At 40.1% G+C, this 13,250-nt stretch overlaps 2 protein-coding genes across 3 annotated transcripts in view; both read right to left on the bottom strand.

Annotated features, from left to right (window-relative positions):
- The window catches only part of rcan3 (regulator of calcineurin 3), a 46,460-nt gene extending 40,453 nt beyond the window's left edge, over positions 1-6,007 (bottom strand). For both annotated transcript variants that reach the window (XR_009132460.1, XM_058091485.1), the window contains exons 1-2: positions 5,839-6,007; positions 5,023-5,296 (exon numbers count right to left, since the gene is read on the bottom strand). Coding sequence is in view for 1 of the 2 variants with exons in the window: in XM_058091485.1 (XP_057947468.1) it covers positions 5,023-5,232 (210 nt within the window). In the remaining variant the exon portion in view is untranslated. The remainder of the gene's footprint in view (positions 1-5,022; positions 5,297-5,838) is intronic.
- Positions 6,008-6,533: 526 nt separating this feature from the next.
- Positions 6,534-13,089, bottom strand: nipal3 (NIPA like domain containing 3). Its single transcript, XM_058090480.1, has 11 exons — positions 12,835-13,089; positions 12,611-12,679; positions 11,941-12,112; positions 11,787-11,846; positions 11,537-11,682; positions 10,542-10,638; positions 10,324-10,459; positions 9,169-9,257; positions 8,893-8,956; positions 8,063-8,157; positions 6,534-7,376 (listed from the first exon to the last, which is right to left on the bottom strand). Exons 1-11 carry the CDS (start codon positions 12,862-12,864, stop codon positions 7,201-7,203), a joined length of 1,134 nt encoding a protein of 377 aa, XP_057946463.1. The 5' UTR covers positions 12,865-13,089; the 3' UTR covers positions 6,534-7,200.
- Positions 13,090-13,250: the final 161 nt, after the last annotated feature.

Below are 13,250 nucleotides of genomic sequence, written 5' to 3'. Positions count from 1 at the left end.
TAAATATAAATAAAAATAAAAATAAAAATAAAAATAAAAATAAAAATAAAAATAAAAATAAAAATAAAAATAAAAATAAAAATAAAAATAAAAATAAAAATAAAAATAAAAATAAAAATAAAAATAAAAATAAAAATAAAAATAAAAATAAAAATAAAAATAAAAATAAAAATAAAAATAAAAATAAAAATAAAAATATAAATATTCATTCATTCATTTTCTACCGCTTTTTCCTCACGAGGGTCGCAGAGGATGCTGGAGCCTATCCCAGCTGTCTTTGGGCGAGAGGCAGGGCACACCCTGGACTGGTCTAAATATAAATATAGTATATGTCATATACATATAGTATATGTCATATACATATACAATATGTCATATACATATACATATGGTATATGTCACATACATATATTATAAGTCATATACATATACATATAATATATGTCATATACATATAATATAGTATAAGTCATATACATATAGTATAAGTCATATACTACATATATGTCATATACATATATGTCATATACATATACGTCATATACATATACAATAAGTCATATACATATAATATATGTCATATACATATAATATATGTCATATACATATACATCATATACATATACACTCCAATGGTGTTTAGATTGGGTGTTTGATAGGGACAAACTTCACAAGATGATGTCACCTTTATACACTCATTGCATCAGAAGGTCGATAAAAGCAAACAAGCACCCCCCCCCCCCCCCCCTTCGCACCCCCCTCCCTCAATTCGGTCGTTTAGAGCAGACTAATACTGAGGCCGCAGCGGGAGCAAAGGCCAGCGGCACTCACTCACTCTGCAGCGCATCATGTCTGACCTTCAGCCTGCCGAGCACCAGCTCCCCTCACGTTCATTGCTAAAGCCCAACCTTCCTCCCTTCCCCAGGGCCACCAACCAAATATAGACCGCAGTGTGACATCCACGTACATATTGCTATAATCACAAGCATGCAGGTCTACATATCACCCAAGCACGGAGTATATTGTACATAGGTTACTGGACAAATGTCAGCCACAATACTGCAGCCATTTAATAGGTACTATTCACAATTCCCTAGTATTCAGAAAACAGAATAATCCCAATCTTTACCAATGAATATTGTATAGTGCCAAGACCTATTTTAAGCCCACTTTTATACTCATACAAATTGTTGTTCACCATTTAGTGTTAATACAGAACAGCAACATGGAAAAAAGGCAGAAAATAATCTTTTTTCTGTCACATTTATTTTCAATCTCACTGAAAAAATACCATAACATTGATGTTTTTTATATCCATGTTAGCTTGTGATGACTGTATAGTTGGAGTGGTTCCTTTCCTTCTTTCTTTTGTACTGGATTATGTACAATACGATGACTAGTAATGAACTGGTTGTTCTTGGCATGTAGTTGGTTGCCTCAAGCTGGGTGAGGGTGGTTGGCTGTGGGGTTTTCATTCTGGTAGACAAGGAATAATATATGTTTTGTTGGGATGAGGTTGGAATCTGGGTGGTTAGGGGGGTGGGACTAGATAAGTCTTGACTTCTTCCCATTCCCTTTCAAACATGTGTATGTTTATATGTACATGGGTATTTTTATTTGTGTTGATTTATGTGTGGTTTGTTGTGCTTTGGATGATGTTGGAAATAAAGAAGAAAAAAAAAATATAAGGCTTTATAAAGTGGTTATAAAGCAAGGCTCAAACAAAAAAAAATATTAGACCACCCTTGTTTCTACAACTGCCTGATACAACTAAAGGTATATTTGTTTGGACCCATATAATAATGATAACATAAATAGCTCATAAGAGTTTAATTTAAGAGATGATATCAAGCTAAATCCATGGTTATTTCTTATATTCTTACATCCATCCATTCATTTTCTAACCGCTTATCCTCACAAGGGTCGTGGGCATGCTGGAGCCTATCCCAGCTGTCTTCAGGCGAGAGGCGGGGGACACCCCGGACTGGTCGCCAGCCAATCACAGGGCACATATAGATAAAACAACCATTCACACGGCTGCACGGCAGTCTAGTGGTTAGCGCGCAGACCTCACAGCTAGGAGACCCGAGTTCAATCCCACCCTCGGCCATCTCTGTGTGGAGTTTGCATGTTCTCCCCGTGCATGCGTGGGTTTTCTCCGGGTACTCCGGTTTCCTCCCACATTCCAAAAACATGCTAGGTTAATTGGCGACTCCAAATTGTCCATAGGTATGAATGTGAGTGTGAATGGTTGTTTGTCTATATGTGCCCTGTGATTGGCTGGCGACCAGTCCAGGGTGTAACCTGCCTTTCGCCCGAAGACAGCTGGGATAGGCTCCAGCACCCCCGTGACCCTCATGAGGATAAGCGGTAGAAAATGAATGAATGAATGAACCATTCACACCACACCACAGTCACATTCATATTCTTACATGAATAAATATAATATTTTATTTCCAAAAAATTGTACTCTTATGAGCTATTTCTGTTGTCATCGTTATATTTGTCCAAACAACTGTACCTTTAGTTGTACCAGGGAATGTACCATTAGGTATTTGATTCAATTAGTGTATGACAAACAATATGGGTTGAAAAAATCATCTCAGTTGAAATGTGTATCCCCATCAATCCTTGATAAAAAGCAGTGTAAGCTACAAGAGTACATAGAAAGAGAAACCTGGACAAGACCCTGTAGGTTTCTCTCTTTCTACACAGAAGAAAGGGGCATGCTTTAAGAGCATTATACAAAAACGAGTGCATATGTCTTGCCCCATTCTCTCCCTCTCTTACTTGTTTTGTCCAGGAGCAAACAGTGTGTGCTCACAAAAAACAGGCCGTCCTGCAGCATGTGGGCCTCTGAGCACAAGAAGGAGGTAATGTTGTGTTGAGAGAGAGCCAAGAGCCCAAAGACACACACAAAATGTAGGTTGCCATGTCCCTGAGTGTGCAGATGTCGAGCTTTTTAGTAAAAGCCGGGATTCTACAGCGTTTAAACACATTAGACGCTGCAAAAGCATAAACAACCTGATAATAGCAAGCATTGTCTTTCTTACTGATGTAACCGCTGTTACATGTCCTCATTTTCGGAAGAATAAACAAATGTCAAAATGCCTATTTATAGCATTCTCATTAAATTGAACCATGCTCTGACTGAAGGGATGTGAGGGTGGCATTTCCACTTAAAAAGGCCGGGCAGGGATGGGGGCGTGAATGTGTGAAAAACAGCAAACTACAAAACGGGACTGATTGGTTTAAAGGGATTGTGCCGCATTTAGACTCGACACTTTTGCATATTGAACATGCAAATATGGATTTAAATAAAACGCAACGAGGAGTCCAGTGGGCTTGTGATTGAGAAAGGAGATGTAAAACAAGGATGTTCTGCAGAAAGAACCTGTATGGAAAACCATTGGACTGACTGCAGTCAGAAGTGGGCGGCACGGTGGTCGAGTGGTGAGTGCGCAGACCTCACAGCTAGGAGACCAGGGTTCAATTCCACCCTCGGCCATCTCTGTGTGGAGTTTGCATGTTCTCCCCGTGCATGCGTGGGTTTTCTCCGGGTACTCCGGTTTCCTCCCACATTCCAAAAACATGCTAGGTTAATTGGCCACTCCAAATTGTCCATAGGTATGAATGTGAGTGTGAATGGTTGTTTGTCTATATGTGCCCTGTGATTGGCTGGTGACCAGTTCAGCCTCTCGCCTAAAGACAGCTGGGATAGGCTCCAGCACCACCCGCGACCCCCGGCAGAAAATGAATGAATGAATGACTGAAAAGTCAAAAGATGTGACGCATGGGAGGATAGGATGGAAGGACAATATAATTGGATTAGAGTTGCAGATCATTAAAGGTGTTTCTGTCCTCCTCCATGTATTCTTCCTCCGAGGAACATACTTCAGTAGTTTTTTGTGTGTCACTGTGAAACTTCAATTTCATTTTTTCACATTAATGTCTTGCATCTACAGAAACGGAGAGGTGGGCTTGCTGAAGTCATGCCACTTCATCCTTTCTGAACTGTTATACAAGTGTAAAAAGAAGCTAGCACCCAGGAAAGTGGACAGGGAGGTCAGCCGTCATTCACAATCCTGAACATGATAACATGTGCATGATAATGTCAGAAAACGAGTTAATACGAGCTCAGGGAGCACACGTCTCTGCTGTAAGATACAGCTATTCCATCAGTCGGCATCCCAATGAGAGCGTACATTGTAATTAACAACATTATTCTCTTCCCGGGAGAAGGAGGCGTCTTACCTTGTTGACACGGAAGTAGCATTAGTTCCAGTTAATGAGTCTCTGAAATCAATGCGCCTTGGAAAGATGTTCCGGTAATGTTTTAAATCATCAAAATATGGCAAGATGCTGTAATGTACTTCTTCCTGCATGATCACAGCATGTATATGAAATTATTAAACGAGGGTTTTCTTAGAGGGTTTCATAGTCAAAATAGCTAGCTAACGATAGCATTGTTAGCCAGCTCATATTAACTCATTTTCTAGCTTTATAATGCACAGAAAAGGGAAAAATACAACAAAAATGTGAAAGATGTAAAGTGGGCACTTGGGCATGACAGGAGAGTCTATCATCATATCATATCATATCAATATTTCACATCGTTACCTGCCCCCCCCCCCAAAAAAAAATATACCTAATTCCATTAATACTTAAGTCCATTCTACTTCTTTTATTATTATTATTTATTGGCAGCTTAGCCATATTGTACTGAACAGCCAGGAGACACTTTCCTACACTGCAATATGTTCCAGTTCCTGTTCTATGGTTATCATAACATTTTTCCTCTTTGTCATCATTGGAACCTTGTGGTGGTATTGTAAAAAAGATGACAAAAAAAAGATAAAGAAAAAGTCAGTGCTTAGATGCTGATGTGAAATTTTAACCAATTGTATTATTCTAGAAAATTGGTCGCAACTCAATTATATTACTTCATGGCCATTTGAGAAAAAGTGAAATTTACATAAAAAATATCATCAAAAATCCAAAATTTGTCATCAGTTTACTCACCCTGTCCACATCCTCTTCAAACACAGCTTCATGGATACCGCAGGCAAAGAGCGCCGTGGGGAGGTCGCTGAGGTCCATCATTTCTTCTGCCATGCCGTCCTGGTCATTGTCCCCAAACACCATGTCCTCTTCCTCCTCCTCATCCTCCTCCGGGTCACTGCTGTAGGCCTCGGAGCCGTTGCTCCATGCCTTGAAGCTCTCTCGCAGCATGGTGAGCCTTTTTTTTTAGGACTGATGATGATAGGTAGATGGGGACCACAAGCAAGAGATGCCACTGGGGAGAAAAAAAGCCTATGCTTAAGCATTTTTGTGACAAAAACCATCAACAATCCTGATTTCTTCCTATAGATTATAAATGTTGGCATGTGATTTTCAGTGTTGGCAGAATCCCGAAATAATAAGTATGCAGCTTAAAACATTTTGCAAAGCAGACCGATTAGAAACAACAGGTTGCTAAAAAAAAATTAATGGTCACGCCACCTCTCATACAAGAGCTGAGGATACAGCGACATCTAGTGGCGTATTTAAAATACGATTCATATACAGTGTTGCCAGCAGGGGGCGGCCAACCAGTTAAAATGGTTTCACTTGTTTCAAACGAAATGTTAAATATTACGTAATGGGCTCATTCAAAATGTATGACAGCAGCATACGTAATCGTTTAACCTCTAAATACAACTATTACCTTATGCCACATTAGCAATGAAGATGAATGACCAGAGAACGCACACAAAAAGCAAAACATAACACAAATTGCGTCCATTTCATTTCTTCGTGATACAGATGTCAACCCAGGTTGCTAGTTGTATGACTTACCTGACTACCGTTCGTGACGATAAACCATCGCAAAGGGGGCTAAAGCAGGATTTGATGAGCGAATGACACAGAAAATGAGACCGTTTGGCCGTCTTCAATATCAAGAGTTTGCTGTCAGAAGCGGCGTTTGTTATTATGGGATTACTGCAGCGCAACCTAACACAATCTCAGTGCCCACTCTGGTTGACCAATGGGATTGTGGAGGAGTTTCGCGGTGACCAGTTAAAAAAGCAGAACGAGAACGTGGACCGGCCTCTAGGAAGTTAAAGAGCAACCGGTGGTTCAATCATGACATTGAACGCAACGGAGGATATACTCACAATAAATACAATTTAAACTAATTAGTTGTAATTTTGATTCTACAATTTAATGAGCTGAAATAGCAACGCATTTCTTGCAGATCTGTTCTATTTTAAACGTAATGTCGCTTGTTTAACGTGATTTCATTTCCAGTAGTACAGTACTAATATCCATAAATTATAAACTACACAAAAATATTATTCCCTAAAGCAGAGTAAGACCTACTGAGTTTATTAATTGAATTTTATTTTAATAATAATTTATGTATAAAATGATAAAATGTGCTACTGTAAATACAAAACCTGAAAAGGCGAGGTGTTAAGCTCTTTCATATGAGCACAATCAAACAAGTCAAAACACACACATTAGAAATAGCAAGAGTCAAATCACCAGCATATTGTATTTATTCTTGTTGGTTTTCATTAGAAATGTAGTCCAACAAAAAATATTATTAAAAAAACACCTGCAGCCAAAAATGATTTTCAACAGAATATTTTTATTGATACAACTTCAACTTAGTGCACCTTTATCTTAATTTATCCAGTGTCATGCTGCTCTTCAAGGCACAAATGCTAATTCAAAATGAATAAATACAATAAATTAAGGAATTTTCAACAACTAATTGGACCCATTCAAAAAGGTAGTAATACAAACCCCCCAAAAAGAGGCAAACCTGGAGTGAACACTGCTCTTTGGAGATGAGTTAAAGGGAGAATATTAACACAAACACCTGCATTTAGAAAGTAAACTTTGGCAAAAGGTGTAGATATGAGTCATAAGAGGAAGCACTTAACAGCATATATATATAAGCAAAGCAAAAAAATTTGAGGCATTTAAGTATCAAGTATTGTTCCCACATTCACTTGTACCGGTTTACAATCCAGCACCTTCAAGATTGTTTTTGGTGGTCCTGAGCATGTTTGTACCCAACACCATTCAAATATATTTTCAAGATTGTCCTTCTGAGCAGGAAAAAAGGGTTTGACCCCGGAACAGATTATTTCTATGGGAATCATAGCTTTAAAGTACGCACAAGTCAGAGAAAGGTCAACCTTTGAAGTGCTAATCTTCCTTCCCGCCAGTAGCCTCGTTAGGCACTCTAGTGCTAGAAGTAGGTTGCTCCACGTTGACAGGCAGATGAGTGGAAGACGTTGAGTCATTGACCAGAGCACCATAAGAGAAAGTGCCACTGAAGTTAGGTGGGGCCTCGGGACTCGTACTGTGAATGGTTGGGACACCTGATCGTGGACACAACATAAGCGGGTAAGTCATTAATTCATTCATTCATTCATTCATTTTCCACCGCTTATCCTCATGAGGGTCGTGGGGGTGCTGGAGCCTATCCCAGCTGTCTTCGGGCGAGAGGCGGGGTACACCCTGTACTGGTCACCAGCCAATCACAAGTCACATATAGACAAACAACCATTCACACTCACATTCATACCTATGGACAATTTGGAGTCGCCAATTAACCTGGCATGTTTTTGGAATGTGGGAGGAAACCGGAGTACCCGGAGAAAACCCATGCATGCAACCATTCACACTGAGGGTAAGTCAACAGAATGAAAATGCGTTGTGATGCAGTAGAGCTGCACGGCGGCCGAGTGGTTAGTGTGCAGCCCACACAGCTAGGAGTTCAATTCCACCCTCGGCCATCCGTGCATGAGTGGGTTTTCTCCGCGTACTCCGATTTCCTCCCTCATTCCAAAAGCATGCATACTAGTTTAATTGGTGACAAATTGTCCATAGGTATGAATGTGAGTGCGAATGGTTGTTTGTCTATATGTGCCCTGTGATTGGCTGGCGACCAGTACTTGCCTCTCGCCCGAAGACAGCTGTGATACGCTCATGAGCCCGCGAGCCTCATGAGGATAAGCGGTAGAAAATGGATGAATGGATGTGATGCAGTACAACATTTACACACCATTACTCATATTTATAGTGACATAAGGCTCAAAGGTCTTGCTCCTCTTCCGGTTTTTGGTGATGAGGAAGACCCCCAAGAAGCATGCAGCAGTCCTACACAAGACAGCAAAAAAAGCATTTCAGAGCAGTGATTACCATAAAATAGAATGTACGTGCTGGTCTGCATTACTTGAGCCCCCCTCCCCCCTGACAGTTTGTGGCACTATTTGAGAAGCGCTGGTCTATTATTATAAAACAAGAAATACAGTTGCAGACACTCACAATGTATCCCCTACAATCATACACAAATTTAGTAATGTAATGCAACCGTGTCTCCTTTATTGGTTCCAGACCCAACCACTATAAGTGAATATCCGCAAATTCCTTATTTACGAATGGAATATTTTCATAGTTTTCAGAGTGAGCATAGGAAACCTGGATTGACGTAATAATAGAAAATAAAAAGTCTTACAACTAAATAAAACAGACTCACACATTATCATTGACAGCATAATTGGCGGCTATTGTCTCATCAATGTAACAACCCTGACACCTAGTGGCTAGAGTAGTACAATACTACTGCAATGGCGCACATACACACATACATTCAGCATTCATACAGGAGCTGCTGTCAGCCACAACTCAGGCTAGTCACTGGTATTCTCCACACTGCTAATCATGCTAACTAGTGGGTCTCACAAGACACCCAACTCATGAGACACGATGACACACAAGATTGGGTCTACGAGATGAGACCAACATTAATTTTAGGAAATGTACAATGAAAAAAATATGACTAATATATCCCAGTACTATATATTGTCATTGTCTCCTGTGATTATGACTTACCCCAACAAGAACATGCTGATGTGAAGGGCATCTTCATTCTTAAACTCCAAATAAAACACGGCTCCTAAAAAAAACCCATAAAAAAGCAAAAGTGATGACATCACTATTGAACATGTTAACATAGAATGCTAATACTTTGAAATCAATAGTGAGCACTTGAGTCAGAATGACACAGTGAAACTTTTTTTCGCCCGAGGGTTGACAAACACAGAGTTGTCGAACCTGCTATGGAGAATTCCCCATCTGATGTGTCAACAAATAACGTCAAAGCCTTACCTGCTAATACAGCAAAAATGGTGGAGAGGATGTAGTTCACGCTGGCGATGAGGCATGTGTCGTACAGCTTGCAAGCTTGGGAGAGAAACCTGCAAAAACAGTGTAAATGGACAAAGAAACGTGTATATTGATTAGTAAATTTAACTTGAAAGCCCTGGTATCTACTGTCGCTGTGATTGGAATTATCATGGAGTTCATTGACTTGCAAGAGAGAAGCAAGACGGAACTGAAGCACTGCTGGTGTTTTTTTTTTAATTGTCATTTATACAGAGGTACCGTGTTCCAACAACAAGTGTTTTTAGTTTTTAGGCTTTTGTTTAGATGCGAGCCGTGTCATTTTCTGTCAGGCATTCACACGGTCATGCCCTCCTGATGGCTAAAGCAAAGAGGCTTTCTCTTCTTGAACATGGTCAAGCTGCATAACAAAGCCCTAAAGCAGTGTGCCATTGCTGCTGAGGTTGGACGCAGTAAGGCAGTCATTCATTAAAAAATAAAATAAAATGTTGAGTGATAGACCCCCAAAAAATTACACCTGCACTGAGCCGGAGGATCCCATTGGATGTCCGTCAAGACACAGGGCAGTCCTCCACCCAAATGAAGGCCTTCTAATTCTCATTATTCATTCATTTTCTACCGCTTTTTCCTCACAAGTTGCGGGGGTGCTGGAGCCTATCCCAGCTGTCTTCGGGCAAGAGGCGGGGTACACCCTGGACTGGTCGCCAGCCAACCACAGGGCACATATAGACAAACAACCATTCACACTCACATTCATACCTATGGACAATTTGGAGTCGCCAATTAACCTAGCATGTTTTTGGAATGTGGGAGGAAACCGGAGTACCTGGAGAAAACCCACGCATGCACGGGGAGAACAGGCAAACTCCACACAGAGATGGCCGAGGGTGGAATTGAACCCTGGTCTCCTAGCTGTGAGGTCTGCGCGCAAACCACTAGACCGCCGTTCCGCCCTAATTCTCATTATATTTTGATATTATATATAACTTTTACCCATACTACTGGTATAGTTGCTAAATTTAAATAGATTTTGTCTTTTATATTTCTACTTTTAAATGGGACTGTTATTAGAGCTTTTCAAACCTAGTTAAAACAAATTGAAACGAGGAATCAAATCAGTAGTAGATACTTGCCACTCACCTGGCTTGGAAGATGACTGTAGCCACCATGCACACAAACATGACGCTGAAGATGGGGTAGTCAAGCTGCATGGAGCCTTCCATGGTCAGAACCAGCATGTTGGAGACGGCCTTCACTGTAATGACTGTGACTGAACCTGAGCACCACACAGACACAAATCAGCTCTTGAGACCTGTTTGGTCTTATGAATAAGAAAATGCTCTCCACGTTCATTTTACCTAGCAAAGCAACCAGAAGCAGGACAATAATGAGGTAGTTTGCATTTCTCTCTTTGTAAAAATATAAAAGCAGGCAGAATGCAATGACCTCCAGCACCTGTCAGTGAATAAATATGATAATTAGAGATCAATATATCAGGAATGACTTTCAATATAATGCAATTGTGGTGAGTAGTACAACGAAAAAAGTAATGCACAATGGATCCCTGTGTAATGAAAATTCAGCATTCACGACCCCGCAAATTCATTCATTTTCTACCGCTTATCCTCACGAGGGTCGCGGGGGTGCTGGAGCCTATCCCAACTGTCTTCGGGCAAGAGGCGGGGTACACCCTGGACTGGTCGCCAGCCAATCATAGGGCACATATAGACAAACAACCATTCACACTCACATTAATAAAAAATACCAACTACCGAAGACAGCTGGGATAGGCTCCAGCATACCCTAGTGTGGATAAGCGGTATAGAAAATGGATGGATTTGTAGATTTTTCAACTTACATGAGGTACTTGTCTGCATTGATTTCACAAACCAACAGTAGCTTACCAACCCCAATGCCTACCTCACTTACGGTGCAACCAAAAATACCACACAAGTAACACATGAGGAACACACAATGTATGCCTATATATTAATGTATAAGCATTCATTTCGATATACACAAAGTCCTTGTGGTGCAGCTTCCCAAAATGCATTGTGTTTGACCTATTAATAACTCACTATTGAGCTTTACTACCATAATCCCTCATTTATCAGGGTTAAATGGTTATTTTATAGTTAAGAACATAGAAACCATGTTAAGAATCTTATAAATAAGTTAACATTAGAGCCATCTAGACATAAAATAACACCCATATAGTCACTTTTACATTCATATTACACATTACAGTAGATAAAATCTGACAAAAATAAGCCATTTGTACACCTTATGGTGTACAAATTAGGAAGCAGGAATCGTGTGCATTTAATGTGCATGGGAAGGGAACAGGTCGTACCAGATAAAGTAGAACAGGCCATCCGACAAGGTGTCTCACAATGATTTCTGCAGTCAGGTTTTCATGCGAGTTGGGTCCAAAGGCCACAGAGAGGTACACCCCTCCGATGGCGAGGACAGCACCCAGGAAGGACAGGCCGTAACGCTCTGGAAGTTGACAAACACATCACATGGTCAATCAAAATGATCTACATGGAGGACTGCATCACTTGTATGTACGCTTACTCAGGTACAGTACATGCTGGACTTACTCGCAAAGTCCTTCGACCTGGATTTCTCGGGCATGAAAATAAAACCCAAAATGAAGCTTGCTGAAAAACAAACACGTTACATCTCACACACACACACACACACACATACTTTCCTTTATTATATTTAACACTGCTGGGAGAGAGGAACACTCACTGAGCATGGAGACAGCATTGAGAGGTGCTATAAGACTGAGGGGGGCGAAGGCGTACGAGACAAAGTTGGCTCCTTCACCCAAAGAGGTGAGGAAAAAACCAAACCACCAGGTTTTCGTACGGTAGAAAACACGCGGGTCTTTTGCTCCCACGATGTTTACATGACCGTATTTCTGTGAGGGGAAAAAAAACACAAGTAGATTGTAAACAACTGTGGTCAAGTGTTGTTGTGTGAAATAGTGTTGTATACTATTACAGTGACACATGCATGAGAGAAAGGCTGCAAGTTTACGGAACAAACAACTCTTAGATGGCTGAATTTTGAAAAGGTGGAATGTTGTGGGCAATTTAATTGCTGATACTTGCTTCATAAACATGTTGCTCCATAATATTGTAAACAGTAAGTGTTTAATAAAGAAGAATGCTTGCAAATTTTTTAAATGCTTCTTTCAAAAGTCCCCTACTAGCCTTTTGGGGGGGTTGTGTGTGGTTTTGACATTTGTTCCTACCGTCTTGTAACTTTTATGTAATTGTGGCATATATCTCCATTGCATGTGTTTGATGCTTTGAGATTTGGATCATTTATCAGTACTGTAGTAGTGCAGACATTGTATTATAAGTAAACACTGAGGAATTGGCGTTAACAGAGAAAAGAAAAGGCAGTACTGTACCTGAATATTCAAGGAGATGCTGACAAGCACGTTGCCAAAAATAGCCAGCAGAGTCCCAATGAGGTTATTCTAAAAATGACAAATGTTCAACGAATTCAGTGAGAAATAACCAAAATTAAAGAAAAAAAACAAAAAAACACCTTCGTGGTGGATAAAACCTAACTTTAGTTTCGTATCATATTAACCAAAATGATTACAGTATTGACTACAGTTGACTTTCTTACCGTGTATGAGTCCTCGTCTTGTCTTTCCATATTGTTTAGCCTTCCATACAAATTCAACACATAGCAGCGATAGCCAGACTTACGAGACGATGTTTCATATTGACAATTCCATTCAATCTACCATAAAATAACTACCGCCATTGTATTGCTGGATCTATTGCGACCAAAATACATAGCAATGCTCTAAAGCTCCAAACTTCCGGGTTCGAATGGCCACAGTTTGAGACTGAGTGCGTCATCCTGGCTATGGTCACATGACAGGAAGAGCCAATCCGGAAGTTGAATTTATGAATTAACATATTAAATATACCTTTTTTTACCAAACCTCAAAATATTTTCAACTATTATTTATTATAATAAATGGTATTTTGACATTCACTACATTCAATGACTTGATTTAATTTTGAAGAATGTAT

Source organism: Doryrhamphus excisus, chromosome 13, assembly GCF_030265055.1.
Source record: "Doryrhamphus excisus isolate RoL2022-K1 chromosome 13, RoL_Dexc_1.0, whole genome shotgun sequence".
Classification (NCBI taxonomy): Eukaryota; Metazoa; Chordata; class Actinopteri; order Syngnathiformes; family Syngnathidae; genus Doryrhamphus; species Doryrhamphus excisus.
The sequence above is the reverse complement of the archived record's forward strand: the minus strand, read 5'-3'. Positions and strand labels throughout refer to the sequence as shown.

What these genes read in the sequence shown, in the direction of transcription:
- nipal3 (XM_058090480.1), bottom strand. Translation starts at nt 12,864, where the DNA reads ATGGAAAGACAAGACGAGGACTCATACACG. An exon ending in GCTTCTGGTTGCTTTGCTAG is followed by an intron (nt 10,460 to 10,541) that starts GTAAAATGAACG and finishes TGTGGTGCTCAG; the next exon opens with GTTCAGTCACAGTCATTACA. An exon ending in CATTTTTGCTGTATTAGCAG is followed by an intron (nt 8,957 to 9,168) that starts GTAAGGCTTTGA and finishes GGTTTTTTTTAG; the next exon opens with GAGCCGTGTTTTATTTGGAG.